Below are 21,462 nucleotides of genomic sequence, written 5' to 3' on the forward strand. Positions count from 1 at the left end.
TAACATTATATTACATCAACTCAACAGTATGAATGCGAGAAGGTCCTATAATTAAAGTCAGTGATAAAGAAACTTAATTCACATCTGTCAATCAAATGTACTCCCCACGGCCTTTGATTGGTCAGTAGCTGTAAAACGGGAGGTATTCACCTGGTGCCTTCAGAGAAAAGGAATCGCAGAAAATGGTGAACGATGTTGGTACATTTTTACAGTGTTAACAAATTTGTACAAATTGTAAACAAACCGTATCTGAGTTTGATTGCCAGGTGATGTCAGACAGGAACTAATTTCTTTATCTCCAACATTTATTATATTTGCTTTGTTATTATTATGCACTTATATCCTTTTTGCATTCAAACAAACTATTGATCTGTTGACACTAGAACATACATTTCATATCACTGTAACAGTCATTTAGTGTTAACTCTTCTCCACGTGGGTGTCGCCTGCAGACGACAAGTTCCAAATTTTCTTTAAAAGCTCAAATGATAGTTTAGTTTTTATGTTGAAGCATAAGGCTAGCACGCAGAGCATTAAAGTTAGTGTTATCTTTGATAAAACTTAGAAAGTAAAAAGACATATTCTTACTAACAATGTGATATTTTATCCAATTTGAAGTTTGAAGTCACCACACTACCACAGTCAATTAAAACAGACATTCAGAGTTAATAAATAACAATTTGCAGGTATGTTTTTTGTTCATTTGTTTGCCTCCTTGTCTTTATTATCATTTTTTGTTCAAAATAATGTGTCCTCCATCATTGAAATCAGCTTTGCCATAGGTACAACAATGAATCACATTATTAGATATCCTAACAGGTTGCGTTCTCAATCCAACAACCAAAAGCTGATACATTCTATGTGGCTATCCTTGTTGCATATGAGGGTCATGAGTTTACTTACATACTTAAAGGCCTTTAACAAATTATGCATATATCATTTTGCATGCCCCCCGGCCCTAGAGGATAGGTGCAAAGTGAACGCATCATCAAATGGTGAGCCTTCAAGAATTTTCCAATTTGAAATAAATAATATACATTACAAATCTTGATTATGCTCTGAACACAATTACTTCAGTATAATTTATATTACCCTCAATTTACATTACCTATGTACCCTCAGACTTTTACATAATCCAATCTTTAGGGAGATAGTTTATCCACACCCTGGTACACTTGTAGGCCAATTACAAATCTTCATTGTATCATCAAATAAAAGACCAGGAGCACACTCTTTAAGCCAGCTTGTGGTCCCAGAACACTCCCAGAACTTAGGGCTACACGCTGCATAGGCATACAGGCCACTAGTGTATCCATTATCTGCACAGAATGTCAGGGGTGGTGTGGTGGTGGGTGGGTACATAGTTGGTGTTGTTGGGACGGTTGGTGGTGTGTCAGGTGGGATGTAGCCACCTGGTGGTTGAAAGAAAAGTAAACAAAAAAGATCAGAACATGACATAAAGGTTTAGAATGTAATTCCAGCCAATACACTATGTTTCATGACGTTCGCTGACATTGTACTTAGTTTGTCACGTTATTTTCGACGTTGATTATCAGGCATTGATATAATGTCATTATGATGTTGTAATGATGTTGTTTCGCCGTCAAGTTGTGAACGTATTATTCAAACGTCCATATTAAGTCTGGTCAAACACTGTAACAACATATGAATAATATGTTCACAACTTGACCTCGCAACAACATCATAACAACGTTATATCAACATTCGAAAATCAACATCAATTTATGTATTTACAACATAGATAGCAACCTAAGTACAACATAGATTGCTTTATATGACGTTTTAACAACATAAAATAGTTGGCTGGGATAAGGCATATAAATAATATTTAACTGATACAATCTTGTTTATAAAACATTTCAAATTGTATCTTGCCTGATATAACTTGTGGGTGCCCCACTTGCAACACGCCTGGTTACAGGACATTAATTCGGGGGACAAGGTCTTAATAGTGAACTATTGCATGACACACCCTTATGTTTGAAGCATAACCCTATATTGTGCAAATTTTATGAAAAACAAAATGTTTGTCTTTTTACTACAATTAAGACTTAACTGAATGAAAACTGAGGAAATAGTACCTTCAATGACCACTCTCTCGATAGACTTGATTGTAAACCTTGATTTAAACACACTTTTCACAAAAATGAAAAACCGAGTATTTGTTTTTCACAAAAATTGCCCATGTTTTTTGGAATGTAATGCAACAGTTCACTAATAAGACCACATGCCCTTTAAATTGTAAAATTTGTGCTTTGAAACGAAAATGTCTACTTGAAACAAATGTCAGAGGGATTAGCAAGTTTACAGGTGATTTTTCTCCTTTACCATTTCTCTCCCACTATCAGTTTGGTATGATTCCCTTTTCAGGAGTATCCCTATTTCTGGGGATTTCACCCATGATGCATTGCATGTAAAAATGGTCTGAACTTGATTTCTAGGAAACAACATGAAAGGTTATTTTCTTCAACTGCAGAAAGTTGTCCCATTTTATGTACTTCCTTGTCAAAACGGTCTTGTCTCATACACATTTTATTGTAGACATTCCTATAGTTGGAAAGATTTGTCAGATGTGCAAGTCATACAAGTGACAAGTCTATGGTGATTTTGAGCAGTGCTTTCCATTTTAGAAGTTATAGTGATTACCGGATGTGTACAAAATGAGGCAACTTTCTGTCGCTGGAAAAACAATCCTTTATGTATTTCTCTAAAAATCAAGTCTACACATCATTTTCCCACTGATTTATGGGCAAAACCTCCAGAAGTGAAAAAATACGCAGTGCATGATAGGTAATATCTCTAGAAATAGGGATCCTCCAGAAAAGGAAATCATATAAACCTGACTACCTTTATCTCTCTCACTCACTTGAGCAAAGTTTGGAAGTTAAGGCGTCAAAAAAACCTTTTCTATAGGCCCGATTGACCCAGATTTCTAAAAATTGAGAAAAACATTTTAATGTACAAATGAATGCAGACCCAAATTTAAAAAATCTCACATTTTTTTTCTTGTTTCAAAACATTACAGATTCGGGTGATATTTAAGGTCTTTTGCAAAAAAAAAAAAAAGATCAGACTGACCGACTCTACTTCCCTACATGTACTTAAAAGGTCTATCCTCCCATAGAACAGACTACAGAATAGTGACATTTAACTGCTATTGCCAGTTAGTGCTAAATGAATATTTAGGACTGAGCTGTGTTTCATTTGGCAGAAGTTGATATTATTTTTCTAATCTCGAAAAATTTGTGCTGTATGTTTCTGGAATAATAATATTAGCTGATTTAAATATAGCTACTTTCAGAGCAGAGATCTAAAAACAATCATACTTACTTTCTAGGATGTATTTCTTGACATTCGTCATCAATGGCCATGGTCCCTCACCACAGAATTGACCACTGAAATCATCCAAATCCAATGCCCACACCATGCCTCCTCCAAGACCTCGAGTTTGGATGAATTGGGCCTGTTTTGACAAGACAACACAAAGTATGGTAAGTTGTATCATACCTCGATTGACCTTTTCGGTAAATCCCATAAACCTTTGCGAGTACACCTAAGAACTCGTCATTCTGCGTCACGCCACTCCGCGCCGATGCGCACATCGTTTATCGACCATCGTTACTGCGCATTGCAAGTCGGCGTGACGTCAAATGACGAGTTCTCAGGTGTACTCGCAAAGAGTTATGGGATTTACCGAAAAGGTCAATTAACTGCTCATTGTCATTTTGTTAATTTTTTTATACACATATAAATTGAGTTTTGATCAACTGCCATTTGCTGGCATATCATGCATACATGTATAAGGTAATTTCTGGTATCTTTGCTATTGTGGGGTTGTTCACCTGTCCTTACTGACCAATCATCAGATAATTTTGTGTATGGTACCCCCTTTGTTCCTGTATGATACTTTTGTAACTTTCTATCAACTAATAAAATGGACATCAACCATCCTGAAAACTAATATACCAGTTACTGCATATGAAACAGATGAACTCTAAAGCAGATGAACTCAAGTCAGGTCAACTTAATGGCATCACCAAAGAGGAAGGTGCAAATTTTTGTCTGATATTTGGGGGAAATCACACACATTCAGAGAGTGGTAATCAATTACATAACATTTTATTGATGCAAGTTTATCTTGTTTGTGTAATATATTTTGATCATGGAGTTTTAAGGGTTCCTAACTTAAGAAAATCAAGCTACATTCATTTTGATTACTTCTAAATTTGTATTCATTGTGGCCTTGTGTGGTTTACTATCTTGTTAAAGTTTGTTCGGGTCATATAAGGCGAAAATTATTTGGCTTTTGTTGCTGCGTGTGTCAATTAAGTCCCAACTCACGCTTGCATAAATTCACATAAGCGTGCGCCAGTCACATATTACGCAAAACACAATTAGTGTAAGCACTGTGGCCAACTGCATGCATGCCATTCTATATCAAAGAAGGCTGTTATGAGTCTTTTTTATTCCGCCTTATAAGCCAAACAAACTTAAATAATTGCCTATTCGAAAACCATACCTAAAAGTTTGATGAAAAAATTAAATGTTTACCTTCTCATATAGACTCATAACATCATCATAACCAACCCATTCCGTGTTATCACAAGCATATGGAATCTTCCTCTGATCATCTCTGGTAACTGTCATACCATTCTTGATTTTGGTACAAATCTAATGAAATGAAACATGTAATCATATTAAGCAAAGTGTCCCTTCTTTGGTCATTTTTAAATGAAAACAAAAGGTATTTTTTTAGCCCCTGGCATGTATCTATTGGCTCATATAACCATAATAACACTGGCAACACCATTAATAAGTAGAACAACGATAGAAGCACAGCAGCAGCTAAAAACAATACCTTTATTCTCATTTTCAAACATTTAAACTATTAATCATAAGTATACCAAATTTTAATCAAATTAAATCCTACATTTTACAAGGAATTACCTTGGGCTTAGAATCAATCAGTCCAGTTTGTTCCCATATGCTCTAATTCAAATAGTAAGCATAGTCTGTCCATGCACATGCTCTGAAACATGTTATAGAGTCTCATACAACATGGTTAAGAACCAATAGGATTACATGGAACTTTCTCTCAAGTGTTTAAGAATCAAATATTGCATGTCTTATGTTATAAATCTAATTGGCTATTCCAATTGAAATCCATACACCCCCTATGGCAGATAGGACCTTAATCTCCCACACAGGGGAGTAGATTTTAAATGGAGCCACCCATTTAGGTAGCCCCATTTGAAATCCCCAATCCCTTTGTGGAAGGTTATGGTCATGTCTTCCATAGGGGGTATATAATGGATTTCAACAGGAATAGTCCAGCTTAAGGGACAATCAGACCTTTTCTGTTGAAAACATTTGATCATAATACTGTACAATGTATGTCATGCACTCATGCTTAATTCATAACAAGTTGAAATATATTGTTCTGTGATTATCTCCAGTATCACTTCAGAAATTGAAAACCTCATTTGCATATGTATACAAGCATGAGAAAACATTGCAATAAAAACACATTAAATTCTGGGGAAAAATGAAAAAGCATGTAACATTTAACTAGAAACTTGAAAAGTTGGGCAACAAAATATAGGAATTCCTGAAACAGATGAATTCTAATGCCTGTATTCAAACTTTTATCTTACAGTACTTTCATCACAGATAATGTCTTTAATAGATTACTTTCATGCTTGTCATGTACATGTTTGGTTTTAAAAAATGTGCAAATGACGAATGAGGGTGTTCCAGTTTAGCAAACTACTGATTGCCCCTTCAAGTCAACAAAACATGCACATACACACTATGTACTGCACCCACCCTACAGCACAAACAACCACACATACCCCTCTTCCACTCACCCCCATCCACCCCTTTTAACACAAGCAAACAAATTTTAGACAATGATAATATAGCAAAAATTGGAGATCAAGCTGTTAAATCAATAATGAACATAATTTTTTTTTTAAGGGTAAGCGCAAATTTAAGACTGACCTATTAGTATATGTCATTTCTACTCCATTAATTAGACTTTATTTCCCTACATTTGTACCTATTTTAACACTATAACCCCGGAACTCTATATAATCTTACAAAGCAAAACCATTGCGCATGAATGCATCCCATGTGATGCGATGATGCAATCACCCTAGCTCATATATACACACTGTATTCGTTGGCCGGGGTAGAGAAACATGCACGCTTGGCGAGGGGTATTGGGGTCAAACCCCGGAAGAAAACTCTTTAACTTATCTCCTTTTTACAAGATGGCGCAGGCTGCGCCATCTTGTCCTGTCTTGCTTGGGATCTTTCTTCTTTCTGTCAACCATCGTGCCTATTGCGTGATTTGCCACGTTTCGCCCTAGCTCTACTATGCTTTGACCGATTTTGACCATACTTGGTCACAAACACCACTGATCATGTCCCCACATGTTACATGACATTGAACTCCATTTGACCTTTGACCTGCTCACAATGGCTAAAAAATGTATCTTCTTCCACAAATAACATGTGATGGTGACATGCTTAGGTCATGTGACTTGACTTTGGTCGGTGTCTATAGGGTGTTCACAGATAAGGGGTCAAAGGTCATTAAGGGGGTCATTTCGGTCTGAAAGCTAAAAATATTCAAAAATCACTGTTTTTACAAATTACATAGCAGAGTGTTGCCATTAGCACACATGCATTGCTACCAACCAGGGTCTTTAAGGTGTCTACAGTTTTGGGGTCAAAGGTCATTAAGGGGTCGCTTCCGGTCAAAAACCAAAAATCATCAAATTTTTTTTTTTTTTATCTCAAAACGTAGAGTGACATAAACTTCATATATGCATTAGTGTTACCCGATGTATGCACGGTATTTTTAATTTTTTGGTCAAAGGTCATTTAGACGTCATAAATTTCCGGTTTTAAGCTAAATAACTTCAAGAATTTTTATCTCCATAACCAAGCATAGTAGATTTTTTAAATTTAAACTGTAACAATGCATTTTCTCAGTGTAGATGAGGGTTTTTTTTATATTGGGGTCAAAGGTCATTAACGGGGTCAAAACGTCAAATTTGCCAAAAATTTTTTTAAATTACGGAAAAGTGGCTATATCTCAGCCTATGGAAGACGGATTAAGCCCCTATATGCTACAGTGATGCACCATTAATGGTGGGGGAAGTCTATAATAGCCTCGGCCCAAATGGTCAAAGTTTAAGGTCAAAGTTCAAAAAGTTGAAATCCATTTTCGGGCCATCTTGTGTGCCATGTCGCGGCATGGCTGGTGGTCTAGTTCATTCTACTTTAGTTTCTGATAGCCAAAAACCAATTTTAGCATTAGGGTTAACATGAAGGGACTTACTTCAAAATATCCCCAGTAACCAGCTTCTCCAGTGTAAGGTCCAGGGGTACTAGCTCCATTAGCATAGGAGTTGATATTACAGCTGCTGCCTATCTTCCATGCACGACCATACATGCCTAGACCAACAATGAGTTTATTAGATGGACAGCCCTTCTTTACCCAAACATCTTCTACAGCATAGCTCTGGAAAACAACAGTAATAATATGAAACAAATTACCAAATACATTTTGATAACAAAATGTCATATAGTTGAAAATTAAATTTAGAATAAAATACAAAAATAAAAAATAAAAAATAAACAAAAATAAAAACAAAATTAAAAAAAGAAAAAACTATACATATCTCCTTTTTGGTTCAAAACTAAACACCCAAGGAATTTTGAATTTGTAACTGAAACAGCTTTAGTGTAGTCCCCAGAGGGGGTTCCCATGCACCGAGTGCTTTTTTTTTCTAACTTACATTTTTGTAATCCTGAAGGTGTCTAGTAAATGAATTTTGATGTTCCCAAAATTAAATATTGTCCCATGGGGTTCATTTGGCGGCCATCTTGGATTCCGACAAAATTCAATTAAATTGACTTAACTTTTGAACTAGACATCATAGGAAGACAAATGACCCCATTTTTCGGGATAATGTGGACATGAGCAATCAATTAAAAAGGTTTATTTTCATGATTTAAACATGTTGGATACATTAAAATGCAAAATATTATGTCCCATGGCGTTCATTTGGCGGCCATCTTGGATTCCGACAAAATTCAATAAAATTGACATAACTTTTGAACTAGACATCATAGGAAGACAAATGACCCCATTTTTCGGGATAATGTGGACATGAGCAATCAATTAAAAGGTTTATTTTCATGATTTAAACATGTTGGATACATTAAAATGCAAAATATTATGTCCCATGGCGTTCATTTGGCGGCCATCTTGGATTCCGACAAAATTCAATAAAATTGACATAACTTTTGAACTAGACATCATAGGAAGACAAATTACCCCATTTTTCGGGTTAATGTGGACATGAGCAATCAATAAAAAGGGTTATTTTCATGTTGGATACATTAAAATGCAAAATATTACTACAAATAGTATCTTCAAGGCATACTCGTCTGTATATAATGGGAGCTCTTTTTGGTACATTGAGAAGGATATTTTGATGTTATTGATTTATTTACTATTTTCTCTTCTAGGTGCATGACTTAACTTATTATAAGCTAGAACTGGTGTTAGTGAACTAAAAATCGTAGCATAGTAATAGTGAAGTGGTGGATAATCATGCCAAAACGCAAGGGTGATAAAGGTACCGAGTCAGACTCACTGCAGAAACGTCCACCTGTAAATTGTATTTTACATGTGAGTGGTATTGAGCATCTAGATTATACACCTGCGTGATGAAGCGAAAGCGACAATTGAAACAGAGCAGGATCGTAAAGCTGCTGCACATCTGCTGGCATTCACTGCTGTCCTTGATTTCATTCACGACCGAGTTGTTGGGCAGAAGGGGTTATGTTACTTACATCGCTGAGTCTTCTGTACAATCATACAAGAGTTTGAAAGAAGTGGCTTCCCCAATCCAGAGTACAGAAGTGACAAGCTGAAGGTCCGACTTGAGAACCATAATATTCATGACTCGATCACCTTTGCCAAGTTTTATCCGGGTGACAAAGGCTATATCACCTACAACCTGGTCTCGGCGCCATCATCTCTGTCGCAGACGCGTGACGTATTCATATAAGCTGGGGTTCAAAGATAAGTATAAGGATGTGGCCCTGTTTCTTCTACCAAACTACCAAAGCAGATGCTGCACTAGTATCGGGCACCTCTATGGAAGCAAACAACTCACCACTATCTTCAGTAAGCTGGGTCACTGTGAGACATGCAACTTCGCCTTAGGAACTAGAGACAGTGATGGCCAAGGCTCTTGATAAGGTTTCCACATAATACTCCGCAGATCATTACCAGCAAGGGAAACGACGTGTTTCATCTTGTATGGGACAATCTAAACAAAACAATGATGAATATCCATGGCTAGAATGTTGTGAACAGCACTGGTGTAATAATTATACAAGATGTGCAACCCGGGTTTGATACCACTAACCAGGATCGAACTCTCCCTCTCTACGCGCTCCCTGTTCACATCTGTGGAAGCTATTGGGAGAAGCAACCTGTCCCAGGGTTTGGTGGCTGATCTCATTACCAGTGGCTGCCTACGTAGTGTATTGACAGGGAAGGCATATGCAAAAGCACTGTTCTGCCTCTAAACAGTCGGTGAAGCCGATGAAGCGCTTGTTAATTGAGCAATTCATTGAGGAGGAGAACGTTGAGGTCACCAACCCCAAGACCTTGCTGAATCTTGTACAGACATGTACTCCTCGTGAGACCCTCGACCTCGCTTTACAGGACCCCTCCACTTTTACCATGCTTGTGAAGTATGTCACATATGAAGACAAGGACATACTCCTGACCCACTTGGATGGTGAAGGGGTGATGGATAGGGGTGAAATAGTGGATAGTTGACTTTCTTTGGGGTTTCACACCGGTATCTGAGAGGAAGTCACCAAACCCTGGGACAGGCTGCTTCTCCCTACTGCTTCCCGTGTAAATGACCAGACACGATATTCTTTGAGATGCATGTTGAGTACATTTCGCGATTTATCATGGGCGGAGTGAACACGGTTCCCTCAGGAAATTTGGGCCCGAACAGAAGCCATGGTCTCGGGTATATCTACGCTCGTAGAGAGGGAGAGTCCGATCCTGGTTAGTAGTGGTATCAAACCGGGTTTCACATCTTGTATCATGATCCCACCAGTGCTGTTCACAACATTTTAGCCATGGATATTCGTCATTGTTTTGTTTAGATTGTCCCATTCGAGATGAAACACATCCTTTCCCTCGCCGGTAATGATCTGCGGAGTAAGGGATGTGGAAACCTCATCAAGATCCTTGGCCAGCACTGTCTCAAGTTCCAAGGCGAAGTTATGTCTCAGTGTCACAGTTATATCCAGCTTACTGAGAATAGTGACGAGTTGTTTGCTTCTGTAGAGGTGCCGGATGATAGTGCAGAGCAGTATGTGCTTTGGTAGTTTCCAGTCATCGCGTCTGCGACAGAGATGCTGCCGCTGTAGACCAGGTTGTTGGTGATATACCCTTTGTCACCTAGATGAAATTTGGCATAGGCGATCGAGTCATGGATACTGATATCATGAAAATAACCCTTTTAATTGATTGCTCATGTCCATATTATCCCGAAAAATGGGGTCATTTGTCTTCCTATGATGTCTAGTTCAAAAGTTATGTCAATTTCATTGAATTTTGTCAGAATCCAAGATGGCCGCCAAATGAACGCCATGGGACATAATATTTTGCATTTTAGTGTATCCAACATGTTTAAATCATGAAAATAAACCTTTTAATTGATTGCTCATGTCCACATTATCCCGAAAAATGGGGTCATTTGTCTTCCTATGATGTCTAGTTCAAAAGTTATGTCAATTTAATTGAATTTTATCGGAATCCAAGATGGCCGCCAAATGAACCCCATGGGACAATATTTAATTTTGGGAACATCAAAATTCATTTACTAGACACCTTCAGGATTACAAAAATGTAAGTTAGAAAAAAAAAGCACTCGGTGCATGGGAACCCCCTCTGGGGACTACACTACTTTCTTTGTATTTATAGCTTTGTGAAATCTTCTTTTTGTGCTGAAACCTGAACATCTCTGGAATTTTTAAGTAACTCTTCAATTTGAACATTTGAATTTGGTATAGCCTTCTTTCCAATTATAGCTTCTAAACTAAAGTTTCTTGACTGCATTTGATCATCAATTTTACACCAATATGTATACTGCTGTCTTTACAGAAAACTGGAGGGAAACATAATTTGGTCAACCTTTAGTGAAGACTCATAACATGCACTAATCATAATCATATCAATCAATCAATCAATCAATCTTTATTTTCATCAATCTCATTACAAACATTATAGCATTATTATATACAATTATTGTGTATTAACAAGATTTGATGAAGGTAGGTACATCACAAAGCCGAGGCCTGATAACGATGTACCACCTTTTAATTAACAAATAATTATAATTTAATCAAAACAACGAATATACACAAAAACATAAATAAATAAACAAAGAACCCATCTTAATTTACCATAATACAATTTTAAGCAAACAAATATTTTAGCAGTAGTATAGTATCAAGTAGTATAGTGAATAACATAGAGTCAGCACAATATGAATTATAAGAACCCATCTTAATTTACCATAATACAATTTCAAGCAAACAAATATTTTAGTTTGTTTTAATCCAGGAGCTATGACCTAGTACATCAACCTTGTATATCATGTGCAATTGATGATCAGGGAGTGTTCTTTGTGATTATTTTGTCTTAATATGAGCATACTGATTCCAGATGTGGATCATCGTAAAATCCATCAATGTTACGAATATGTGCTCCTACAAAATGAGCGTAAAGTTGCAAGTTGGTAGTTTCAAGACCCCTGGCTGCTGATCTGATGTTCTTTATTCCATGCACACCTGTACAAGATGGTACAATGTCTTTGTGATTGGGGCATTCTGCAAGTCAGTAGTACCATGGAAGAAAGAGATAAGAAGGAACCACAACGAACGCATTCACTTTGTCCACTCCCTTTACCGACATTTAGTTGACATTGTTATTCATGAGGATTTACTTTGATCAATACCCGCGTTAAATAGGTGATTGGTATTGTATTCAATGTATTTGCATGTCTTCTGGAGCGTGTGTGAAAGATGATTTGAACTAATGACCTTCCGTGCAAGCACCCTATAGGATTTTCTCTGGTGACGTGATCATCGGTCATTGATGGCCTACATCTTTTTCTTCCATTTTGCACAATTTTTCCGAACTTTGATGACTTTTTTCTCAGAGTTGGCAGTCTTTGGCACTGAAACGAAGTTAGCTAGTTACGATTATACACATATAAAGTATTAAATTAAACAGGTTTTATGTACCGGACTCAACCGGAACATTGTGCGTTATTTAAGAACATTTTACATCTATTTTTCATCGAAAAAGTCACCAAATCTTACCTTATTTGCTAAAGATGAAACTCAGCAAAAAAACGGCAGATTTTGATTACCTTTTCGATGTTTTATAGGACATTTTCTACACAACACGATCAAGAAAACAGTTTGACTGTAGATCCCAAAACAAAGCTACTATACATGTTCAGAGCATCAGTGAAATTCCATAATCTTACTTCTGGGTAGCGTTTGTTTGTTCGTGGATGGGTTTGTTATAAATTTTTTCCAGTAATGATTTTGCCAAGCATCGATCGCGGTAAATGGATCATACATGAAAGGAAGTACCATTGATAGCTTTTCTTTTCATGCGTCAATAGATAAGCGGATTAAAACTTGGCCGATCGACCTCTTTCTTCCATGGTAGTACAGTGTCCTTTGTGAATGGGCACAACTTACACAATAGGGCATTCACCAGACATACCACTGGCTTGTACAGGTGCACATCATACAAAGAACATCAACTCAGCAGCCAAGTCAAAAAACTACCAACTTGTGACTTGACACTCATTTTGTGGGAGCAGGTCACATAATTATGTAGTATATTGAAGCAGGGATGCTGCTAAACGGCAATAAAAATGTCCGTGGAAGAGATTAGTATCTCCAAAGTTTAATATTCTATTTTCATCATATGATTTGAATTCATTATCTTTGAGCTTCTTATGGTGATCAGGGTGAAATACAGTTCCAATACTTCAAGTACATTTCCTTTGACACATTGTGCTCAATTATTGGTACAATGTCAAAATAAATAAGGGATGTGAAAGGTTTTTTAAAATGTGATACAAACTTTTTACAACAATCCCATTTAAGAAAATAAGAACAAACCAAAAAACAGTACCTACCACAGTAAGTTTCTTGTCATCACCGCTATCACCAGGTCCTGGGAAGAGAGTGGCATGATGACCAAGATCCTGCTCCCATGAGCCATGAAGATCATAAGCCATCAGGTTCACAAAGTCAAGATTTCTATCCAATTCAATCAATATCAAGACAGGTATATGATTATTTTGGAGAATTATTACATTAAATGAAATTTAAAGATGGTTTGTACCAGCTAGCACCAGTCTTTAAATTATTTTTTTACCTTGGGTGCACTTTTGCACCCCAAGCAATTTGAAGTGCACTCTCAGACAATCAACACATAATGTCTGTACAATGTGGTATCGCAATTTTGCATCAAACTTTTAAAGTTGTACCGCAAAATGCGGATTTTGGGGTGCAAATTGCACTGCAATAGGGCTGTTTCGAACGCTGGCTAGCACAATCAATCTGACTTCAGTGCTTGCAGACTTTTCTGATATTCTACTGTTAGGCCTTATATGCCTGTCAATAGACCCACATTTTCAGGGCCTATAGGTCCCTTTGTGATCTCCCATTTTTCATCAAGTTCAATTAATACTTCATATAGTACTGTAATGACTATATAGGGATAACAACCAATTATATATGCAAATCAGAATTAGAAAGCATTTATCATACAAAGTTCATCCCACATGATTGAAGTACTGTTTGAGTCCCACATTGCCTACCTTCTATCATTATCACTCTTGTTCTGAAATAGCAAAAGGGCATATTTCCATCCACCTATTCTACACCTGATAATTGACTGACTGATATTTCAAGTGACTTCACATACATCTGCAACTTTTAGATTTTACATGCTTGAAGACAAATAATAATATGACAAAATGATCTGCACAGAGATGTCAGAATTCCCTCTGGAACTGCACCACTACGCATGGTAACCTACTTACGCTGTTAGCCCAGGTACATCATAGCCCAGATTGGTGTTATATTCACCAGCTGGTACAGCCATAGTGACCAGCATTCTCTCTTGTCCTGTTGCATCTGCTTCTGCTTGATAGGCCTCCCTCAATTCCTAAGAAAGGATGAACACAGAATAATATACTTTTTCTGATCACTGTAATGACATACATACATAAATGTGTCATGTTTGAGTAACAATTCAGTGCTTTTAGCAGAGACTAATAAACTTTGCTTTCCAAGGTTGTTCAAAAAAAGATGGTTGTAAAGTTGTTGGAAATAAATGTCAGTATGGCCACAAGATTAAATGCATCAAGTAAAATTCCACTGGTGTACACAAAATATTTGATACAGATTTTAGGTAATAAAAAGGTGGTTACTTAATAGTTATTTTCTTACATGCATTATCATCTATGTTTTACAAGTGATCACATCATCAGTATAATCCGCCATAACCCCATGGGCTTGCTCATTTCCGGCCAAATTATTGGCCCCTAAGAACTATTTTGATTGGTTACAAAGAGGGGTAAATTATGCATTGAGCCAATATAGAGATATGGTAAGAATATTAAGTAGAAGAGGATTAAGCTTAAATAACTAAAGCACCTAAAAGCTATATTTTGAGTGGTTACTAAGAATGTCAGATGATTTTATCATGTAATTAACCAATCATGGGTTCTGTAAGAAGGGCACTATAGTGCCCATGGGGTTAAGAATGGTTCAACTTGGACGGTAAGACACAATTTACCTGGAACTAAGGCAACATATCCAGCTTTGTCACTTGATGTGCCACCTCATTGATTTGGGTACTATTAGGGCTTCCCTTTAATTTAGTGCTCTTTGAACACTATTGGCTATTGCCTTGATTTTTCCCAAATTCAATCAATCAATCAATCAATCAATCAATCAATCAATCAATCAATACATACATACATAAATAAACTGATGCCCACCATATTGATTTGGTACTCCCAATCCAAATCTGAGCCATTAAAGGCCATACCTGAACCTACGCAACATATCCACCATATTGATTTGGGTACTTCAAATCCAAATCTAAACTATAAAAGGCCTTACCTGAACCAAGGCAACATATCTAACTTGTTGTCAGTTGATGCACTACCATATCGATTTGGGAACTCCCAAATCCAAATCTAAACCATCAAAGGCCTAATTACCTGAACCAAGGCCATATATCCAACTTTGTCAGATGATGCACCACTATATTGATTTGGTACTCCCAATCCAAATCTGAGCCATTAAAGGCCTTACCTGAACCTACGCAACATATCCACCATATTGATTTGGGTACTTCAAATCCAAATCTAAACTATAAAAGGCCTTACCTGAACCAAGGCAACATATCCAACTTTGTCAGTTGATGCACTACCATATCGATTTGGGAACTCCCAAATCCAAATCTAAACCATCAAAGGCCTTACCTGAACCAAGGCCACATATCCAACTTTGTCAGATGATGCACCACTACATTGATTTGGGAACTCCCAATCCAAATCTAAACTATCAAAGGCTTTGCCTGAACCAAGGCAATATATCCAGCTTTGTCAGTTGATGCACCACCATATTGATTTGGGAACTCCCAATCCAAATCTAAACTATCAAAGGCCTTACCTGAACCAAGGCAACATATCCAACTTTGTCAGATGATGCACCACCATATTGATTTGGGAACTCCCAATCCAAATCTAAACTATCAAAGGCCTTACCTGAAGCAAGGCAACATATCCAACTTTGTCAGATGATGCACCACCATATTGATTTGGGAACTCCCAAACCAAATCTAAACCATCAAAGGCCTTACCTTAACCAAGGCAACATATCCAAATTTGTCTTTGTCAGTTGATGCACCACCATATTGATTTGGGAACTCCCAATCCAAATCTAAACTATTAAAGGCCTTACCTTAACCAAAGCAACATATCCAGCTTTGTCAGATGATGCACCGCCACGTTGACAAGGGTACTCCCAATCCAAATCTAAACCATCGAAGGCCTTACCTTAACCAAGACAACATATCCAAATTTGTTTTTGTCAGTTGATGCACCACCATATCATTTTGGGTACTCCAATCCAAATCTAAACTATTAAAGGCCTTACCTTAACCAAAGCAACATATCCAGCTTTGTCAGATGATGCACCGCCACGTTGACAAGGGTACTCCCAATCCAAATCTAAACCATCAAAGCCGTATTTTCTCAAGTACGTAATTGAAAAATCAATGAAGATCTTCCTGTTGGCTGCTGTTTTCACCTGGTACAAAATGGATTGTGATCATGATTTCAATGAATAATTCTGTTATACATAAAAGGATATGATAATTGTTCAACTGATTTTTTTTTCAGGAGACACATAATCAGCCTCTGCATTCTGGGTGCCAAAAAGGAGAAAGAACATCCAAAGGCCTATTTTGTTTCTGTCCTGATTTTTCATGAAAATATTTTTCAGAAAGGGGCTCCTCCCCTGCTTACGCCACTGCTCTTCCGTAAAAACCTACAAAGAGCAATTCAAAATGCAATTCTTGACTGAAAAATAATACTGGGGTGTGATTTTGATTCACTGTTAATTTAATACCATATTATTAATATTGTATGAAGATGCAGAATATGTTACAAATGTAAGACTTAATCAGGTTTTTAATTTGCTAGCATTCAAGTTTAATATATTGCAGACTGACGGTGCATCTGATCACATTTATACTCTACATTGTAAGGTTAACTGTAACAAACATATGACTGACTACATCATAATAATATTCAATTACCATCAATGACTGAGAATTACATTTTAGAAATGTTGCTGCTAAACTGCAGTTAACATTCTGCACCGATTCTTTATATGTGATGCAGCACACTAAAAGGGGGGACTTTGCAGGTGAAGTCAATTTTGAGTATTTCTGCTTTAAAAGCATGTTGCAAGATTTAAAATGATACCTCATCTGCTCAAATTGATCAAGGCATTCATATTTTATAAGTGAAAAAGCATCCCAAATTCTTAATACTTTTTTATAATTTTTGCTGTCTATTTTAATCCATATCTTGACAAGCATTTTGCCCTAAAGTCCCAACTTTTGATGTGGTGCATCACATACATAATTGATTGTGTGATTTCTTTCTCACCATTTGTGTGAATCCTTCTGAAGCATGGGTCCACCCTCCAACAGCTAACAATGTCTTCAGGGCTGGATTCTGGGACTTCAAACCTGTAAATTTCTAAAAGTACAATTACATTTAAAATAGACTTGGTAGTTTAATAATGCTTTAATAAACCACCAAGTCTATTTTAAATGTATTCCAGCTATCTTCTTGGTTGAGCACTTTAATGTGGATGATTTACCTTACTTGGATTTATTTAAAAGTACAATAATACATCATGATCAAACTTATAGTGATACACAACAAAACAAATAGATGCTTTATTTGTATTATACAATGTGGTATTTACCTTAATTTGATTACAACACAATTTTCCAAATAATTATATTTAAGACAATCCTAGGCAATGTAATTGGCAAATTAAGTAGCTAGTAGCATAAGAGTGATTAGTTTTTCAAAGAAAATACTGTAAAACCAGAAATATTCGCAGGTTTAAAATTTCGCGAATTAACCATATAAGCCATATTCGCGGCATGAAAATTTCGCGATTGTCAAGTTCAAGCATTGCATGTACATTATAGTGCATGTTGCCTATAACAAATTTAAGCTTACTTCAGACATATGTTTGCATAAATTCTGTTGTAAATGCTAACCCTGCATGTCAAAATTCCACTGGGATCTATTAGAGTAATATTCCATGGGGCAGCAATCATAGTGGTATCACCTGTATGAGCAACAATAACTTTTTTCAAATATTTTCCAAATCGCAAAATTTGCCTCGTGAGACCACTACCGGAACAGGTGCAGGCTGGCAGCCATCTTGGTTTTAGCCATAAAAATTTTCTGAAAGTAAATAACCGTCACATCGGTAGTGGTCCAAAATTATTTATTATCAATTAACCTGTGTCTTTAAAATGTTTTAATATTATTTACTAATCATCCTTACATGTTTACTTATTTGTTTACTATCATATCCTACTGTTTTGTTGTTTCTAATTAGCATAATTATGAATGAAAAGTTTTGGCATTTTCCATTCATCTTATGGGGGTGGTGGCTGATGGGGAATTATTTTTTGCTAAAACTCAACAAAATGGATTTCAAAATATGATTAAATGCTTCATTTATCGGGTTTCTCTCTGTCTACTGATCTTCTAAAGCTGAATACTTACTCCATGCAAATTTGCGATGAAAAAAAAATAAAAACTTATGTATTCAACATTTGGACCCCTACACACAGACGCATCGGTATGGGTACAAAATGGCAGATGTTGATGACACACGTCACACGGTCGTGGTCGGAAGATGGGGTATTATTATTTTTTTCATCAAATTGATGAACTTCAACATTTATTTTCAAAGAAAACAAAGGTATTACAATATTACAGAACTGATCTTCTAGTTTTAGTTTTTACAAAGGTATGCCAATAGTCCATGTAAGCTTACTGCACTTGAGTTTTAAACAGGCATGAACCACTTTTAAGTTTTAAGTGTTTTATGAGTACGGTGGTCACTTTTCACTGTGTTGAGCAAAATATTTGCGGCATAAAATTTTCGCGACTCAACATCATTCGCGAAATTCGCATGCACACGAACATTTCTGGTTTTACAGTATTCATGAACACAAATAATACCATAGTGCTGAAAATGTGAAGATCAATTCAATGCAGGAATTTCCATAACAGACACATTTGGCCTAACATGGGAAATTTGCCATGGTAATATGGTAAAACAATGCAAAAACTATGACGATGACATTAAATTCACTCACCAAATAGTTTTCCTCACCAATAATATCATTTTCCAGATCATATGGTTCAATATGAAATGAAGTTTTGTCAACTCTAGCAAAGGAATAGATGATATGGGTACACATATTAGGATCAATATCAGCTGGTGTAAAGTTAACAGGTGACATACGATGATATGCCCAGTTGGTGTGGTAGCATACCAATTTCACCTGCTCTGCAGCTGTGGATAAAAAAAAGGAATGTTTTTGAGGTTATAAAATACAAATGACTACAAATGACCAATTTGTTTGATGCAGAAAGAAATGGTATAATTCTGATGAATAGTGTTAAGGGATCTAAAACGAAGTTTATTACGTTTACGACAGTATTTTTTGTGGACATGAGAGCACCTCAGACCTATCGATTGCATTCTGAATACTGAAGCATGTCTTTCTGATATCAAATAATTTTCATTTTTGAAAATCACAATATAATACAAATTTTATGACAAATTATAAAAATTTGATATTTTTCAAATTTTTGATATATAACAGTCCTCGAAGTAAATTATATAAATCTAATGATATATTCTTAAAGTGTATGTAGCAGGGAGAAAAAGCCGGCGGTCAATTGAAAATTTTGACCTTTCATATTAAAGATATGGATTTTTTCCCAAAAGACCAAATTTTTTGGGTGTTTTGGGAAAAAAATCCATATCTTCAATACGAAAGGTCAAAATTTTCAATTGATCGTCGGCTTTTCATCCCACCTACATACACTTTAAGTATAAATCATCAGATTTATAAATTTTACTTCAAGTACTGTTAAATATCAAAAATATCAATTTTTAATGATTTGCCATAAAATGTGTATTAAATTGCGAATTTCAAAAATCAAAATTATTTGATATCAGAATGACATTCTTCGATTCAGAATGCAATTCGATATGTCTGATGTGCTCTAATGTCCCAAAATAAATACTGTCCAAACGCTCATACCCCAGCCCTTAAGTTTGCAGCAATTGACACTTCCTCTATTATCCAACATCATCAAATTAAGCAATTATTGAAAAGTATTTTTCTAAATACTTTTTCAGTAATTTTAGTGATTGATTCAACTTTTCCATACCTCTAGACAGAGCCACCAATGCCACTAGTAGCACAAATCTCAGCATCTTGTTGTACTTGCTGAATCTACAAAAGTCAGAGTAGAATGAAATCAAATATATTAAAGATTTGGTCTATTTGAGCATTATAGAGCTTAACAATATTATAATATTACAGTTATGCCACACATTTAGATCAGTTCTATATCAGTGGGCCTTCCAATTCATATTGGTATGCTGTATACTACATAACGTCTCCAAATAACATTCACCCGTTTTTGAAAGTTTTATCTGATTATTTTCATGATAAATTATCAATGATTACAATTTCTTTCATATAACATGCACTTCGATCCATCCATAGATTGCAGACAACTTGGTCACTGAATGTCACTGTGGTATTCTCATACAGCAGTGTAATATATGAGGCCTGGAAATTACTAAAATTTACTTTTTATAGAGCAACAAAAAAGCTGCTAATTCTTACCCTATTACTTATTCACACAAAGAATGGCTATACTTACATAAGTTCCATTTGCTTACCTGCTTTTGTCAAGAGATTCAAGAAGAAGAATCACATATTACAAGTTTATAACTTTATATACCACAATTTACCATGATACCAGATGCTGAATTTCCCAGATAAAATATGCTAAATGTGCAATATAAGATTTTTAATTGACAGCAGAAGTTTATTTCTGACACTGTCTATCATAGTATCATTGTCGCAATAGGAATTTTGTTCTCACTTCAATCAAAATTACAGAGATATAAATGAAAATTTTGACATAATTATCAGACATCAATTCTTATCTGTTAAAAAACCTACCATCTGTAATTATTCAATATCTGTTGTGATAGGTGATGGGGTCATCACCACTTTTATCTGTTGATGAGTATTATGGCTTGCCAGTCATCTATACAGTGCATCAAAACTGAGCTCTTTACATCAAACTACGCACTTTTGCTGGTGTGGGAGTTCTGTGGACAGGAATTGCTAGATTAGATCCCGGGATCCACTCATATACTTTCATGTAATGTCATCCTCAAGCAGGCCCTCAAATTCACACCCTAAACACTGATCTGGAGCATGTGAAAATACCAACCCTAATCACCGACCTTCTTGTTAAAAAGGGACTCTTTCCACTGACCAATAATATTTAGGCACCGTCTTCAATGACCACCATAAATAGGTATCCCTTTCACTGACCAACCATAAAAAGGAAGGATGTATGACAGCTTGTTTTCCTCTAAATCCATACATTAATCGCTGATCTTTGGCCGTCAAATTCATACCTA

General features: G+C 36.1%; 1 protein-coding gene across 1 annotated transcript; it reads right to left on the reverse strand.

The window, feature by feature from the left end:
• Positions 1-961: 961 nt before the first annotated feature.
• On the reverse strand, positions 962-20,338 carry LOC140164150 (chitotriosidase-1-like). Its single transcript, XM_072187395.1, has 11 exons — positions 20,187-20,338; positions 19,100-19,299; positions 17,355-17,447; positions 16,336-16,488; positions 16,141-16,230; positions 14,208-14,332; positions 13,296-13,419; positions 7,370-7,552; positions 4,573-4,692; positions 3,352-3,484; positions 962-1,412 (listed from the first exon to the last, which is right to left on the reverse strand). Exons 1-11 carry the CDS (start codon positions 20,230-20,232, stop codon positions 1,156-1,158), a joined length of 1,524 nt encoding a protein of 507 aa, XP_072043496.1. The 5' UTR covers positions 20,233-20,338; the 3' UTR covers positions 962-1,155.
• Between the last annotated feature and the right edge of the window lie 1,124 nt (positions 20,339-21,462).

This window comes from Amphiura filiformis, chromosome 1 (genome assembly GCF_039555335.1).
Source record: "Amphiura filiformis chromosome 1, Afil_fr2py, whole genome shotgun sequence".
Classification (NCBI taxonomy): Eukaryota; Metazoa; Echinodermata; class Ophiuroidea; order Amphilepidida; family Amphiuridae; genus Amphiura; species Amphiura filiformis.

Excerpts from the sequence above, each read along its gene's own strand:
- LOC140164150 (XM_072187395.1), bottom strand. The coding sequence starts at position 20,232 with ATGCTGAGATTTGTGCTACTAGTGGCATTGGTGGCTCTGTCTAGAG. Across the intron at positions 19,300-20,186 it reads ATTGGTGGCTCTGTCTAGAG|CTGCAGAGCAGGTGAAATTG; the intron begins GTATGGAAAAGT and ends TTTTATCCACAG. Across the intron at positions 14,333-16,140 it reads GATATGTTGCTTTGGTTAAG|GAATTGAGGGAGGCCTATCA; the intron begins GTAAGGCCTTTA and ends ATCCTTTCTTAG.